Source organism: Pseudorca crassidens, chromosome 1 (genome assembly GCF_039906515.1).
Source record: "Pseudorca crassidens isolate mPseCra1 chromosome 1, mPseCra1.hap1, whole genome shotgun sequence".
In the NCBI taxonomy this organism is placed as follows: domain Eukaryota; kingdom Metazoa; phylum Chordata; class Mammalia; order Artiodactyla; family Delphinidae; genus Pseudorca; species Pseudorca crassidens.
Window position 1 is genome coordinate 115,863,445 of NC_090296.1, and position 16,276 is coordinate 115,879,720.

Here is a 16,276-nt window from a genome sequence, read left to right on the forward strand (position 1 = left end):
CGCTGAGGCCTTCCCACTTTGTTCTTGGGGGCAAACTTTGTGGCCCCAGGCCCTACCTCCCTCCTGGTCCCCTTAATGAGCTTGGGCCGCAGGTGCCGGGCGCAGGGAGCAGGTGTGTGGCCGCTTACCTGGGGCGCCCAGACCCGGGGGCTGTGGGGAGGCGGAGGGCGCGGCGCGTGGCCCGCGGACTAGCGGACCCCGGGAGGGCGCGAGTGACTGCGCGGGCGGTGGGTGTGGCGCCCCGGCTCGCAGATGTCAGGCGCGCCCGCCCCGCGCTGGCCTCGCCACTCGGGCTGTCACCGCGCCTTGCCAGCCGCCGCGCCATGCGCTCCAGGCTTCGGCCTCCACTCCGGGCTCCTCCGGGGCATCAGGGGCAAAGGCACAGGGCGCAAGTCTCTCCGCCCGGGACCCTGGAGCCCCGCGCCAGTTGAGAGACGGCGCCGCGCGGGAGGGGCCAGCGGGACCGCGAGTGTGAGCGCGGGGAGCCCGGGAGCGCTGCTGTGCGCGCGCGCGGGGAGGAGCCGCGCCGTCACCCGGAGAGCCCGGCGGATCCCGGACTCCCGCCCGCCGCTCCGCCCGCCGCGCACCTCCGTTCACCGCTCGCCCGGCTCCAGCCGCCGCCGCACGGTGAGTACCCGCGCCCGGTCGCCGGCTGCCCCCGCGCCCTGTCTCTACAGCTTTTTTCGTTTAGTTCTTCCGATTTGGGTTCTTGTGGTGGTGGTTATTATTATTATACCTAAAGACTCCATCGCCTCACTCTCTGCGCTGCCTGCCTCCCGCCTCGTCGCCCTCTCCAAGCTCCCCCCTGAAGCCCCACGAGCCGGCGAGGGCTCCCTGAGCCGCCCTGGCCGCTGCTCCTTGTCACTGCGCACAACCCTTTGCCCGGGCTTTCCACTCTGGCTTTCGAAATTCGGTTCCTTTCCTAGGGTCCCCCTTCTCCTGGATCCGGGGTCCGGAGCCCCCTCCCCCATTAGGGAAAACCCCGGGGGGACTCCAGACCGTCAGTCTGGGGAGGACGCGCTCGGATCAGGGCGCTCCCTTCACTGCATGCGGGCAAGGCACACTTGCCGATTTCGGGAAACCGAGAAGACATTATCATTTCCCAGAACCGTGGCTCCCTCGCCACCTCCCTAGCCTGAGAACCCTTAAAAGGGGGGTGCGGGGCTTTTCTTGCAGACCCCTCAGCCGAGGAGTTAGGACAGTGCTTTTGCCTCCTAAAATGTTGCAAGGGACTTCAACGCAAAAGGAAGGTCTACTAGTTTCAATTCGATCCACGGAGATAAAGATGAAAGACAGATAACAGATAAATAGCTTGATACTTGAAGAAGGTATGAAGACAGATGGGAGAAAGAGGAGCTAGCGAGGAGAGACAGACAGCTCAGAACAGATAAGACCGACAGATGCGGGGTACCTAGACAAACAGAGAGGGAGGGAGGGAGACAGACTGACAGAAGATCCCAGTCTGCTTGATGAAGCTTTTGAGCTCGGATGCCCTGTCCTGCTAGAGCTGCCCCCTTTGAAAATGGATTTGCCTTTTCTGCCGAGTTTAGAGGAGGGGCCCTCGGGGTTGGGCTGCCTGGGCCGCAGGAGCCTTCGGTGTCTGAGGATACATGGCTGGGCTCAGCCACCTAGGGGGCCCCAAGCATCAATCCCCGGGTCCTTCCCGCTGCTGATGTCCACAGACGCGGCTGCCTCCCTGCCTCGGCCAGAGAGCAAAGCTCGGGACCAGCAGTAACTTTTGACCTGGAGCCTTGTGGTGGCTTCAGAGACCGGCCAGGATCCTTCTCAGCCCATATGAGTCAGGACAGCCCGGCACGAAGGATACTCAAAAAAAGGAAAAAAAGACGCCCCAAAAGAGGAAGCTCAGAACCTGGAGAGACTGCATTTGGCCTGAGTGGGAAAGGCATATCTGAAGGAGGAAAACTTAGGGAGTGGATGCCTAGAAGCAAAAGAGAAGTGGCTTCTGAGGAACTTCCTTGAGAACCTCTCCGTCCCACATGCTGACCCGGAGGGAAACCAGCTTTGGTCTGGAACGCAGCTAAAAATGCAGAAAATGTGGTTAGGAATTGCTTGACCCTGATCCCACCGATGGTTGGAAAGAAAACGGTTTATATTTCCAGCCGGAATCTTTCTGCTCAACGAACGCGAGGCTCCGGGCGTGAGAGGAAAAGCTCGTGTTTGTGGAAAGCAGTGCTGTTATCCCGGGGAGCCGGCTTGGCGCGGAGCTGGGTGCAGTGGGGGCAACCCTGAGGCTGGGCACTCACGGCGTGCTTTGGAAAGAGTCGGGTTCAGCACCACGAACAGCGGTCGCCTCTGTCTCTCCCCGCCTCCCTCACGGCCTCTAGGCCCTCCTCCTTCTCCTTGCCACCTCCCAACCCCCCCCCCGCCCCGCCCCGCCCCCTGCTGTCTGGAGATGGGCAGTGACCGCCCCTCCCCCCTCCCTATTCCTCCCTGCGCTGCCCCCGCCCGCGTGCATGCGCGACTGAGCAGAGGGGCGGCCTGTCCCCGACGTCAGGGCTTCAGGACCCGGACGGGTAGGGCAGCCTGCGAGGGTGGCCGAAGACGCACGGATCTGGGCGCCAGGAAGCCTGGGTTCGGCAATGGCTTTGCTGTGTGGCCTTGGGCAAGTCACTCTCCGTCTCTGGGCCCCACTTCCTCCCCTGTCCGAAAAGAAGATCAGGTTCCTAGCTACCGGGGCATTCCTGAGGTCTCAATTACCCATACTCCTCCTCCAAACCCCGGGGGCTTTTGTTCCAGCGCCAGCACGCGTCTGAATAACAAAAGGCGCCCGTCCAGGGGGCGAATGAGCTTGGACTCCCCATTGCCAAGTTTCCCCGCGCGCCCGACTCGGCGCGCCCTGCTGGGCGGGCCCAAGCGGCGTTGGCGCTGAAAATGGCTCATCGGCTCTCTGCTTTCTCTGTTTCGCAGGAGCGGCGGCATGGAGGCTCTCACCACTCAGCTGGGGCCGGGGCGCGAGGGCAACTCCTCGCCCAACTCCAAGCAGGAGCTGCAGCCCTACTCGGGCTCCAGCGCTCTCAAACCCAACCAGGTGGGCGAGACGTCGCTGTACGGGGTGCCTATCGTGTCTCTGGTCATCGACAGTCAGGAGCGCCTATGCCTGGCGCAGATCTCCAACACCCTCCTCAAGAACTACAGCTACAATGAGATCCACAACCGCCGCGTGGCCCTGGGCATCACATGCGTGCAGTGCACACCGGTGCAACTGGAGATTCTGCGTCGGGCCGGGGCCATGCCCATCTCGTCGCGCCGCTGCGGCATGATCACCAAGCGCGAGGCCGAACGCCTTTGCAAGTCGTTCCTGGGCGAGCACAAGCCACCCAAGCTGCCCGAGAACTTCGCCTTCGATGTGGTGCACGAGTGCGCCTGGGGCTCGCGTGGCAGCTTCATCCCCGCGCGTTACAACAGCTCGCGTGCCAAGTGTATCAAGTGCGGTTACTGCAGCATGTACTTCTCGCCTAACAAGTTCATCTTCCACTCGCACCGCACACCCGACGCCAAGTACACGCAGCCCGACGCAGCCAACTTTAACTCGTGGCGCCGACACCTCAAACTCAGTGACAAGTCGGCCACAGACGAACTGAGCCACGCTTGGGAGGACGTCAAGGCCATGTTCAATGGTGGCACTCGCAAGCGGACTTTCTCGCTGCAAGGAGGCGGCGGCGCTAATGGCGGGTCGGGTGGGCAGGGGAAGGGTGGTGCTGGTGGTGGCGGCGGGGGCGGCCCGGGGTGCGGCGCGGAGATGGCCCCAGGCCCGCCGCCCCACAAAAGCCTGCGTTGTGGCGAAGAAGAGGCCGCCGGGCCTTCCGGGCCGCCTCCTCCTCACGCGCAGCGGGGACTTGGTCTGGCGGCGGGAGCTGGCGGCCCCCCGGGCCCTGGAGGACCTGGTGGCGGCGCCGGCGTACGCAGCTACCCGGTGATACCAGTGCCCAGCAAGGGCTTTGGCCTCTTGCAGAAGCTGCCCCCGCCGCTTTTCCCTCATCCCTACGGTTTTCCCACGGCCTTCGGCCTCTGCCCCAAAAAGGACGACCCCGTGCTAGGCGCGGGCGAACCCAAGGGCGGCCCAGGCACCGGGAGCGGCGGGGGCGCGGGCACTGGCGCAGGCGCGGGCGGCCCAGGAACCGGCCACTTGCCCCCCGGTGCGGGGGCTGGCCCGGGCGGCGGCGCCATGTTCTGGGGTCACCAGCCCCCCGGAGCAGCCAAGGACGCAGCGGCCGTGGCTGCGGCGGCTGCCGCAGCCACTGTGTACCCGACGTTTCCCATGTTCTGGCCGGCGGCAGGCAGTCTCCCAGTGCCGCCCTACCCAGCCGCGCAAAGCCAAGCCAAAGCCGTGGCGGCGGCTGTAGCGGCGGCAGCGGCGGCGGCTGCGGCTGCTGCCGGTGGCGGCGGCCCCGAGCCCCTGGACGGTGCTGAGCCGACCAAGGAGGGCGGCCTGGTCGCAGAGGAGCGCTGCCCCAGCGCGCTGTCCCGCGGGCCTCTGGACGAGGAGGTCGCCGACGAGGCGCTGCCGCCCCCTCTGGCCCCGCTGCCCCCGCCGCCCGCGCGCAAAGGCTCCTACGTGTCGGCCTTCCGGCCTGTGGTCAAAGACGCGGAGAGCATCGCCAAGCTCTACGGTAGAGCCCGCGACGTGTACGGCGGCGGGCCAGCCCGTGGGCCCGGGCCAGGCGCAGGGTCCGGCGGCGGCTACGTGAGCCCGGACTTTCTGAGCGAGGGCAGCTCCAGCTACCACTCCGCCTCCCCCGACGTGGACACTGCGGACGAGCCCGAGGTGGACGTGGAGTCCAACCGCTTCCCCGACGACGAGGGAGCCCCGGACAAGGCCGAGCCCGGTGCACCCGGCGCGCCCAGCACAGGAGACGGCCCTGATGGCGACCAGCAGGCAGGGCCCCTGTCTACCACCTCATCGGGCGCCGACGGCCCCACAGACTCTCCCGACGGCGGCAGCCCTCGTCCCCGGCGCCCCCCGGGTCTACCCCCAGCCAGTCGGTCTGCATTTGGGGACCTGGCAGCCGACGACATGGTGCAGAGACCGGAGAGGAGCCCGCCAAGTGGGGGCTATGAGCTGCGAGAGTCTTGCGGACCGCTCGGGGGGCCCGCGCCGGCCAAGGTGAGCCCCGCGCCCGCCCCGCTGGGGGCGCGTCTTTGCTTACCCCTCGGCAGCTCTGGGATGTGGGGCAGGCCCTGGCCGGGTTGGGGACGGGAAGTTTGTTTTGAGCGGGCGTTCCAGCAGTAGGCCCCGGCTGCTCTGGATAGGCCCAGCTTCGGGAGCTCTGTGGAGCTGGGCTCCCTGGGACCCCCGACTGAGGGTTTCGGAAGATCGGGGGGTGGGGGTGGCGGGTAGGCCTGAAAAATGCGTGTGCTGTGTTTTTGTTGATGGGAGTGGGGAGGAAACAGGCAGAGACTGGCAGTCACACAGAGACAGAAAGGTAGAAGTAAAATGGGTCTGGAGGAAAGGGACCAAAATCCAGAGAAAAGCGCTCAAGATGCCGGGCCGGTAGCACGCCCTCCTGGATGGGGATGTGAGCCCCGGGGAAGACGAGCCGGTAAACAGAGGAGAGGGATGCCTCTCCACCAAGCCGCAGTACGGGGTCCCCGGAATCTTCCTCCACACGAACTCGTAGTTTTCCGAGTCTCTTCGAATTCCTGCCCTAGGAACCGCAGGGTTCGTTGGCAGGAAGCTGTCGTCGAGAAGGCGTGCGGGGCGGGAGAGGGGCTCTCTGGCTGCCGGGGCCGCGGGTTCGGGTGGGGGGTGTGCACTTGAAAGTGGGTGCGCACACCTGTACATTTCCATTCGGTCCATTAAAACACGAATCATTAGCCGGATGCGAAAGGCGTCGTTTATATCGGGAACTGGGCGCGGGCGGGAGGGAAGACGCTGAGACGGGCGAAGAGGGTGGGGGCGGCTTTCAGCTGCCCTTGGCTTGGGAGCCGCTTTGTGTTTCGGGTAATTTTCTCGAGGGCGCTAATAATTACCAGGAATCCACAACGGTGATGCGGCCTCCGAGGGCGCAAGGCTGCGGCGCGTGCGTCACGGCCGCCCGGGGCGCTCGGGTCCAGCGGGCGAGCGCACCTCCGTCACCCCCTCATGTTCTCTCCTGGCCGCGGCGCAGGGCTGGGCTGCTGCGAGCCGCCGCCAAACGCCCCGCTAACCGCCTGTCATTTCTCGGCCGCCGCAGGTGTACGCGCCCGAGCTGGAGGAGCACGTGAAGAGCGCGGCGGCGGCGCTGGGGCCCGCGGCCTCCTACCTCTGCACCCCCGAGGCCCACGGTAACGCCCCCAGCCCCCCTGCCGAGGTCCCTGGCCAGTGTGATGGGGGGACCGCGCGCAGAGGGCCGGGGCCAGAGGAGGCCTGCGAGGGAAGACGAGAGGAGGAAAGAGGCAGAGAAAATGAGAGAAAGAGGGAGAGGGAAAGAAAAACAGTGAAAGAAAAAGGAAGCTAAGCGAGGACTCCCAACGACTTACATCCGCCCTCTCCACCGCATAGATACCGCTCACGTACACCTCAGGCACTGGGTTAAACCTTTTACAAACCACGCGTGGCATCCTTTTCAGAACCTCTCATTTATTCAGCAAGTGTTCCCTGTGGTCAGGACGGATCGGGAACGGGTGGGGACGCATGGCCACCCCCTTGGGGACTCCTGAAGTGCCGTGGTAGCTGCAGCCCAACGCGGGGGCACGTGCGCGCGGGACCCAGTCGCTCTCAGAGAATGGACTGAGGGCCTCGGAAATCCGGGCAGGCCAGGCCGGGGAAGATGTCTCCCCCCGCAGCCGCCACCCCGAGGGTCGCCGCCTGGGCCGCGTTCTCGGTGCAGGTAGACCCGGCGGCCACGCGCGCTCGCGGTGCCCCAGTATCTGCACGCGATGTAGGTCGCTTGTCCCTGGTGGGCTCGGCTGCTCGTTTTGCTCTTTTCCAAGGGGCTGGGAAGGGGGCGTGGAGCCGGAGATGAGCAGATCGCGCGCGGGGGAGGGGGTGGCCGGCCCAAAGCCTGAGGGTGCGAGCCCAGGCGCACAGCCGGGAACCAGCGGCGGCCACGACGCTTTTAATTAGGGCTCGGGCGCCCCGACCGCGGCAGCTCTGGCCGTATCGGGGTCACGGTTTCTTTGCCTCTCCTTGAAACTCGGTTTATTTGCCTTTAAGAGCCAGATAAGGAAGACAATCACTCGACTGCCGACGATTTGGAAACAAGGAAATCCTATCCAGACCAAAGGAGTATCTCCCAGCCAAGTCCCGCAAATACAGACAGAGGTGAGCCCTAGGACCTTCGCACTCCACCCCCACCCGGGAGCTGGGCCCCAGGTCGCCCAGGTTTCCACCTGCTCCAGCGGCAAGCCTAAGGGGCTGCCGTTCCTCTCTCGCGGCTGGCACATAAATATTTAAGGTTCGGGCCAGGTTTCCTGAGTTGCTTACCTCCTTGCTGGGTTTGAGGCTCTTCCGTGAGGGAAGCAGGCTTACTAGAATATGAGGAACACCATCACCCACATAAAACAGGTCAAAGGGCACTTCTTGCCCTAAGATAGCCTGTTTTCCCTGGGTCCACTCTCTTCCAGCGGGTCACTCTCTAAAATAAAGGCTGTACCCCTAAAATAATGACTTGAAAGGTGGGTAGTACTGGATGCCTGTAACTGTCTCCTCTAAAGGCAGAGCGTCTGAAATAGGTTTCCAACTTAGCACAGTTCCCAGGAAGCTCACCCCTCCCCTCCCAAGGCCTCTCCAGGACAAAACCCCTCTTACTTGCCCTTCTATCCCAGGTGAAGATGGGCTCACCCTAGATGTCACGGGAACTCAACTAGTGGAGAAGGATATCGAGAACCTGGCCAGAGGTGAGGTTAAATCTGTGAAATGGGGGTACACTGTGCTTGGGGGCGATGGGCCCTTCTTGTAAAGGGGTGTTATTCGTGTAGGAGTGAGTGTGAGAAGAAAAGTCTCTTGAGGAATCAGTCTTCATTGAGCCAAAGGGATAATTCCCTGGACACATTATCCTGGCACAGAGGCCGGGGTCGGGGGTGGGAAGTGGAAGAGTGAAGTGAGCAGGGGGAGGGAACCAGCCACCCCAGAGTTCCCAAGGCCGGGCCTGTCTGAATAGCCCAGTGAGAAAGAAAAATGAGTAATGATCCTTAGAACTTGATGCATGTGGACAATCAGACAGGGCAATCTGGGTCTCTCAGCCTCATCTGAATAGCAAGATTTTGAGGACGCATTTACTTTGGGAATGTCTCAGAGGATTGTTTTTTTTTTTTTCCCCTGGAGCTAATGCATAACCAACTCCACCCCACCCTAAATAAGGTGAGGATGGACCTTGTTTGTGGAATGGGGTCCTGGAGTTGCTGCTCCACTGCAAAAGGAAGAGTGTGACTTGAGGCACAGAGAAAGGAGCTTCTAACCCACTTTGCTTCTCTGTCTCCCATGTTTGTGTTTTCTGAGCACCTGCTAGGGGAGGATTTCTCAGAGAGCCTCCCCATGTGGAGGACCAGATACCAATAGCCCCGTGGTCAGGGCAGCCCCCCTGCCACCCCTTTGGGGCTGCTTTTGAGGGCGCCAACAGGGCTTTCCACACCCAATTGCCCCCACCCAGCCCAGGGGTGGGCTTGGAAATCGGTGTGGGGAGGGAGAGAAGCACTGGTGGTCTTCCACTCTTCCTAGTGACAGATTTTACAGGCTATGTGATTACCTTCAAAATCCTCGGTGCTTCTTATGAGCGTTCTTAGCATGAATTCGGGGTCTTGGGCCCTCTTGAAATTGTAAACAAACTGTTGTGAATATATGTATTTTTCCAGGGCAGAGGTCCAAGGCTTTGACCAGATTCTCCCTGGTCTGTATCATTGAAGGGAGGGATTAAGTCTGTCAATTGAAGGGGTAAACCGCATCTTCCTAGGCCAACCTCTACGCTTAGGGAGTTAGGGACAACTTAAAGCAGAAACCATGCTGGTTGGCGCCGGGGGCCAGGGCCTAGAAGTCCGACATGCATTCTACTATCCTGAATTTGATTCTCCTGGGCAACCTAATCCCCTAACCCCATTTCTTGCCCAAATCCTTTGGGTGCAGATGGAAAAACTGAGTGTTGAGGGCTTCTACCATCCGGTCGCACCCTCCCCTACTCCCATCTCAGGGGAACCGGCCAGGGGAGGACCTGGGTACCTTATGGGCCTCCTGAGTCCCACCATCCTCTTCCTTTACCTTCCACTCTTGCCCCTTCACAGACGAATTGCAAAAACTGCTCCTGGAGCAAATGGAGCTCCGCAAGAAGCTGGAGCGAGAATTTCAGAGTCTCAAAGGTACCCCATCCAGACCCACCCCACCTCATCACCAGAGCCCTCTTCCCACAAGCTCCGGGCTGAGCCCGGGACCCCAGTGCAAGTAGCTGCCGCTCCGCACGAGGCCGGAGCCACAGAACCCTCCTTTTCTGGGGTTTCCCACTAGGCCAAAGACGGAGGGGGTGGGGTGCGGCTGGGGAGTGGAGAAAGTCGGCCGAGGGAGGGGGCTGTGCGTAACAGCTCTCACTTAATCAATTTGCACAGATAATTTTCAGGATCAAATGAAGAGGGAGTTGGCTTATCGAGAAGAAATGGTGCAACAGCTGCAAATTGTCAGAGGTAAGACGGGAGTCAGGTGAGCGCGTGCACGGGCCGTAACTGCCTCTCGTCTGGCAGGAGCCGCAATGTTGGCTCAGTCATTTGGATTTAAATTGAAGGTAATTTAACAATTATTTTTTTTATTTAATATCCTTTGTATACTCTGATTAGCCTCAGAATGGCAAGCGAGCCCAGCAAACGGCTTGCAGGCATCATTACATGGAGTGATTGAACTTCTTATCGCGGCAATTTCCATGGTTTCTAAATTAAAAATCGAGGCGTAAAATTACCTGGGAAGTAATGCCTAAGTTTGCTTTAATTTTGGTTAGATCCGTCTGCCTTTAAGCACCATCCCAGGCCATTTCCTCCCTCTGCCAAGCTGCAGTTTGGAGCTTTGACGCCCCCTCCCTCAGTCTCTGGGACTTGTTTCTGCCAGGGGCTGAGCGCTGAGAAGAGGGTGAGGCCCGGGCTGTGACCCCAGCGGGCCCTAAGGTGGTCTCATTTGGTCACCGGCTACTTCCTGTGTCTTCCAGATACTCTGTGTAACGAACTTGACCAAGAGAGGAAGGCGCGCTATGCCATCCAGCAGAAATTAAAAGGTGAGGAAGCTGGGGAAAGAAGGAGGGGTGCCAGGCGCTGGCTGTGCAAGCGAATGAGTGAATGAATGAACGAACGAACGAATGAATGAATGGCAGTGCTAGTGAGAGGGGAAGGCCAGGTCTACATAGATCAGTAGCTGAGAAGAGGGAACTGGAAATTGATTTTAATGGAGAAATGATGCTAGAACGGTGGGATAGGGAGAAAGAGCCCCTTGAGCTCTGAGCATTGGGAAATCTGCCACCGGGTCCAAATCTGGTTTGGGGCCGATCGACCTCCCTCTTACTGTGCCTCAGTTTCCTCTTCTGTAAAATGGGCCAACTGAACTAGAGCAGTGGTTCTGGATAGCCAGGATCTCTCTACTACCCTCTCGCCTTCTGATGCTCTCGCTTGAGAACCCCCGAGCCTGAAGAGGGTGGGTGAGACCCGGGCGGACAGGGGAGGGAGGGAGCCCGTGGGCCGCGCAGGCCTGGCGAGGCGCCCAACATTGCCCAATCGACTGTCTCTCCAGAAGCTCACGACGCCCTGCACCACTTCTCCTGCAAGATGCTGACGCCCCGGCACTGCACTGGCAACTGCTCCTTCAAGCCCCCGCTGTTGCCCTAGGGCCGGCCCGGCCGCGCCCACGCGCCCTCAAGCCATGCTGCTCTCTTCTTGTAAATACCCGCGGCCGCGGCGGCCTAAGGCGAGATACAAGCCATTCGGACTGGACCGATGTAAATACAGCCTCCCGCCCGCCCGCTCTCCTCCCGGGCGCCTCGGCCTTGCCCGCCCCCTCCCGGGCGCCCCCGCCCAGGACCCCGTCTCCGTTTCCAACTGTAAATACCACCTCGCCCCACGGTTGAACTCCTGGGCATCGGACCTCATGGGGTTAACCGGACCGAAGGGGGTAAGAAAGGGGAGGGGGCCTCTCCCCCCTGTACAGCCTCGGAACCCCAATTGTGAATACAATGTAGGAACTTCGCTGGCCCCGCGCTCCCCGTCCCGTCCACTTCTGAAAGTCTTGTTCCTAATGACAAAGTGGCTATGTGCAATGGATATAAATGTACTGTGAGTCTCTCGGTTCAGTATTGGGTTCACTTCAACTTATTTATGCTGTAAGTTATTTGCTTCCTTCTCCTGGACCTACTTCCGGTCCCGTTTTGCATTCACTCTTGGGTTTTGCTTTGTCTATTTTTTTGTTGTAACCTCTTGATGTAACAGCACTTTAAAAAGGGCGACAACTGCAACTGACTCACGAGAGGGAGACCACCTTGAGCCTGATTGGGGAGACCACCCTGTATCCGTGACTTTTGTTTTGTTTTTAATAAAAAAAAATCTGTTACTTCCCGGGGCCGTGGAGGTGGGAGGGCAGCGGGGGGAGGGGCGGGGGAGACGGGCGCAACAGGTGGTGCGTGGGGACCACAGCGCGGGTTCTGGGGCGCCCGGGCTGAGACTCGCATTTTCTCAGGTGGGCAGCAGCAAACATCCCGATCTCTCCACCAGTCCTTTAGGCGCCCCCAGCTTGCCCCGCAGGCCACCCCCGCCCCACGTTTAGGACCCTCCCTTGGGCCTCGGCGGAGAATGAGAACTACTGCAAGGTCTCTGACTCTTCCCTCCAGCGCTCGCAGGGGCCGAGAGTTTACTCGTGCCCATTTCCACGTCTGCCCTACCGGAGAAGCCACCTCCGGGGCGCTCAGAGACCGAATCGGGCCCTGCCGGGAATCCCAGGTTCAACCAGAACTGCCAGGAGGCGTGGGTACTGTCCGCCAGGCCCTGGAGCTCTGGGGCGGGGCGGGGCGGGGCGGGGGCGAGGTAAGAGTGGTGGGCCTGGGCCCGGCAGGCCTGGAAAGGACGCGGGGGACTCGCAGCTTGTGCGCAGATGCGCTCCCAACTGCCTCGCCGCTAGCTGAACGGAGGGAGCCCTGGCTGTTTTTGACGTTCCGTCCATTTTAGTCCCACCGGGTTTGCGGACGTCGAGGAGCCCAAGGAGGAAGGTGAGATACGCCGGCCGCTGGAATCCGGGGGGGACGGCCGCGGTTGCCGAGGCCTTACCTCGCCACGTGCCTCCCCCTTCGGCCTCAGTTTCCACAGGGCACCCGCTTCTTGGGCTACAGATAAATGATGGAAACGGCAGCGCGCTTTTTGGAGGGGGAGGAGAGTGTGGGAAAGCGCACGGTCCCGGGAATCATTTGGTATCAAATTTCCCCTCCTTACCTGACTAGCAGAGGTGCCGTGTCTTGCCCGTAAGTCTTCCTAGGCCTCTAAAATAATATTCAGGCCTCCGTCCCCGGCGGCTCGTGGACGCGCTCTGGGAGGAAGCAAGCGCAGGGCATCACTCCGCAGCCTGGACCCGCGCGCCCCGACGACTCTGCCCTCCGACACCCCAGGACTCTCACTGCGCGTCCCCGGGCGGCTCGGCAGAGACCCTGGAGGCGGGCGTTCTGTGCTCAGCCGCCGGGCGAGCAGCAGGGGCCCGGGAGCCCTCGGCTGCGCTGGTGGGGAAGTTTCGTGGCGGGTCGTCCGGAGGGCCCGGGGCGGAACTGGCGAGCAGGGGCGCGCTCGGGGCCTCCGGGAAGGGGCACAGGCGGGGAGACCTGCCGCGCGATCGAGGCAGGAAGCCAGGCCCCCGAGCACCCTGCGCTGGGGCTTGGAGCCCTCGTGTCCCAGGTTATTCCGAGGGCTAGACCCAGAGGGGACTGTGAAAATGGCCGGGTAAACTGTGAGGTGTCGCTGACGGATGAACTCGCCTCGGACGCGCGATCTCCCGAAAGGGACCCTCCAGGGAGCGGGAACTTTTCCTATGGATGGAACCAACCAGATTAGTCCTTCACTTTACCAAAGGTGAAACTGAGGTCCAGAGAGAGACATGCGTCCCTAGGGAGTGCCAGGGACGAGCGGAGCTAGGACCCGGCGGGGAGCGCGGGTTGGGAGAGTAAAGCGCCTTTCTCCGCTGGGCGGAACCGCTTCTTAGGAACTGGCACTTTCTCTGTAAAATGGGATCAACAGTTACTATCCAGGCAGGAAGTTACTGCGTCGCCGCGGCTCACACAGAGGATGCTGGCAAACATTCCTTTTCACCTTTCCCTTTCTAATCCCACAAAGTGGGGAAAAGAGCTGTAGGCAGCTGGGGCCAGGCGGACCCACCTGGACCAGAATCTCTTTGGATTGGAAGTGTAGGCGGATGCGACCCAGAAAGCTCTCGCAAAAACCCTCCTGGGCTCCGATTCCTCTCAGAAGTTGTTTGTACCCCTCAAATGTTAATAACCAAACGATTGGTATGGATGTAATTATCAATAATTATACGAATTATTGCTGATTGCGGGGCTCGTAGCTACTTTAATTAGTTTACCAGATTCTAATTAAGTTAAATGAAACATTAATAGGGAAAATATGCTTTGAAAAAAAAAACCCAGGATTTTTAGTCTTTTCATCGCCACAACGTTGCCACCTTGCGACACATTTTAGGCATTACAGCCAGCGTCCGAAGACCCCAGACTAGGGAGCCTTGTCTTAGGGAGAAAAAGTGGGGCTTGGGGAATGGTGAGCTGGCTGTTCTTTCGTGGTGTTTGTTCCTCAGCTCGGCTCCCGGTGGTACCCAAGGAGGTCGGGCTCTCGAGTCCGAGGTCTGGGGGTGAAGAACGAGGTAAACATGCCTCTTCAACCTCCCACTCCTTTTTCAGCAGAGGAAGGCTCTGGGGAGGCTTGTTGGGGCAGGTGATGTCTATCTTCACCTGTCCCAGCAAATCCAGGGTGGTAAACTGAGTGAAGCTGGAGGAGCAGATGGAAACAGCGCCAAGCTGCTTGCTTTTTCACTCACCTGGGAGAAACCAGTAGGTCGATGCCCACCTTCGTTTCCTCTGCAGTTCAGTGTAATGTGTCGGCAAGAGACACCTGGAAGATCTCTGGATTCCTGGGAGTAACCTCTGTGTTCCTGTGGCACTTGGTTAATGAAGCTAATAGGGTGCCCACCTCCCTGAGTTATCCTTGGTGTTTCCATTTCTCATAGGTGTAAGTGCCTTGGCCATCGGGGCCACATCTTGCCCTTCCTTGTAACCTCCAACACAGGGCCCGATGCATCGCAGGTACTCAACAGATGTCTAGATAAATAGGTTCCAACTTTGTTGTTTATCTGGGTGCTGGAAATTTCTGAGGGAAGGAATCCCTAGGTGCTTCTGGACAGCAGCTACCGGGAAGCAGTTAAGCTCATTTGCATAGTTAATTAAACACAGGCTTACTGCTCAGAATATCCTTCATCAATAGGATTAGTCTTGTGGGGGGCAGGTGTCAGGTGAGGGATTGTCAACCTAGAACAGGAAAGCTTTCTTCCTCTTGCCACTGCATCCCGAAGAGGGTGCTCCTTCACTCCCTCTAATTTTGCAAGGTCACGGGGCACACACTTGTCCACCCATTCCCAGCTACCCTGATCTAAAGTCTAGACTTGATCCTTTACAAAAATGTGACCTGTCCTTGAATTTAGACCACCAACAAAAGCAGAACTGGACCTGCATATTCTTTGCATTAATTCTAAACAGCCTCAAGTCCCACTCTATGCCCCCAAAGGGAGCATAGTGTTTGGTTAAGAGCACAGACTCTACAGCCAGATTTCCTGTGTCTCGGTCCCTTCTCTGCCACTGACTAGTTGTGTGACATTGGTTGGGCAAGTTGTTGAATCTCTCTGTGCCTCAGCTTCCTCATCTATAACATGAGGGGGCAAAGGATACCTACTTCATAGAACTGTGCAGAGCCCTGAAAGTCAGCTAGGTCTTTGGCTTTTACAGCACTAGGAATTGCTTGTGTCTTTTCTAGTTTTTGCTCTGAGACCAGGGTTAAGCCAAGAAGAGGGACGAAGGATGACGAGTTTCTTTAGAAGGAGAGAGAGCCAAACCACCACTGGTCATTTCCTCGTTGGACATCCCAGAAAGTGACCTTTAAAACTACTCACCCAATTATCCAAGTGGCCTCCAAGGAACCAGACATCTTTGGGGGGAGAAAAGAAAGCCAAAGATTGTCCTCTAACTCCATGAACTGGAGGCCGTGAGCTGAGGAGGCGCAACGAGAGGTCCCACGGATCCCGATTGTCGGCTGTTACCTGGAAAGGATCATTTCATCTCCACTGAAGAGAACAGAAATGGATCCTTGATGGTACGCTGCTCGGCAGCTCCGAGCGCCCGGCGGGAGAGGGCCCGCCGCTGCCCTGGGGCGGCCCTGGGGCTCCGAGACTGTCCGTGTGCCTTGACTAAAGAGAGCACAGAGCCTGGGAGCGGTGCGGCCGCTGGAGACAGACCAACCTGGCTCGCAGCGGCTGCAGAGACCGCCAGGCGGACTACGCGCGTGCTCGGGCACCAGCAAAGCATATGCACCAACATTTTTCCCCTGGAAAGAAATTGGTACCTCAAAAAACGCTGACAAACACATCACAGGAAATCTGAACTTTGTTGGCCTTTTTTCCCTTCTCATCTTACTCATTAGGACTGCTTTTTGCAATTGAATTACCTGGGGGCAGAACCTGGGTCTTTTCAGGGTCTGTGCCTCTAAAGGTCTTATCAGGTCTTGTTTCAGCCACTTTGTAAGTGATCATGCCCAGGTGGCTTTACCTCTCAGTGTCTCCTGTGAAATGGTGGCAGTAATACCCACAAGGTAGGGCTGTCAGGAATATTAAAATGAGATACCGGTGAAGGCCCTGGCCCATGGATGTTCAGTAAGGAGTGTGCATTATTATTACTTTATTTTTTTAAGATTCAGAGGCAGCATGAGGAGTCAGTCTTGTTCCAAGTTCCTGGTATAGTACAACTTATGTTTATGGTAGCACTAAGGTCCTGTTATGTTTTGGACATGAAACGGATCAACTTTGGCAAGGCCATTTCCTTAAGTGTAAGGTACAGTAGAACTCAGGATAATGCAGAGGGAAGCAGAAGCAAGATTTGAAAGGTTGAAGACTGGGGCCCGAGAGCCAGATGTGAAAAGCACAGCAAAACGATGAATCTGACTGCCCACACTTTTACTCCATCTCCAGGGACTACAGTTTCCTTTGTGTCAAACAAAAAGTAGAACCTGTATGTGTAAAGTGTTTGCATCAACGTGCAAACTGTGCACCTGGTAAACTCAGGGA

At 59.1% G+C, this 16,276-nt stretch overlaps 1 protein-coding gene across 2 annotated transcripts; it reads left to right on the forward strand.

Annotated features, from left to right (window-relative positions):
- Window positions 1-539: 539 nt before the first annotated feature.
- On the forward strand, window positions 540-11,484 carry SKOR1 (SKI family transcriptional corepressor 1). 2 transcript variants are annotated; one of them, XM_067751758.1, is made up of 9 exons: window positions 540-627; window positions 2,929-5,125; window positions 6,195-6,285; window positions 7,157-7,264; window positions 7,768-7,839; window positions 9,217-9,291; window positions 9,535-9,609; window positions 10,122-10,187; window positions 10,697-11,484. In XM_067751758.1, the coding sequence occupies exons 2-9, from the start codon at window positions 2,939-2,941 to the stop codon at window positions 10,789-10,791; spliced, it is 2,769 nt and encodes a 922-aa protein (XP_067607859.1). In that variant the 5' UTR covers window positions 540-627; window positions 2,929-2,938; the 3' UTR covers window positions 10,792-11,484. The 2 variants fall into 2 exon arrangements, with proteins under 2 accessions (XP_067607859.1, XP_067607862.1); XM_067751761.1 differs by lacking the exon at window positions 540-627 and adding an exon at window positions 2,505-2,707.
- Window positions 11,485-16,276: the final 4,792 nt, after the last annotated feature.

Excerpts from the sequence above, each read along its gene's own strand:
- SKOR1 (XM_067751761.1), top strand. The coding sequence starts at position 2,601 with ATGGCTTTGCTGTGTGGCCTTGGGCAAGTCACTCTCCGTCTCTGGGCC. Across the intron at positions 6,286-7,156 it reads CTGCACCCCCGAGGCCCACG|AGCCAGATAAGGAAGACAAT; the intron begins GTAACGCCCCCA and ends TTTGCCTTTAAG. Across the intron at positions 7,840-9,216 it reads TATCGAGAACCTGGCCAGAG|ACGAATTGCAAAAACTGCTC; the intron begins GTGAGGTTAAAT and ends GCCCCTTCACAG.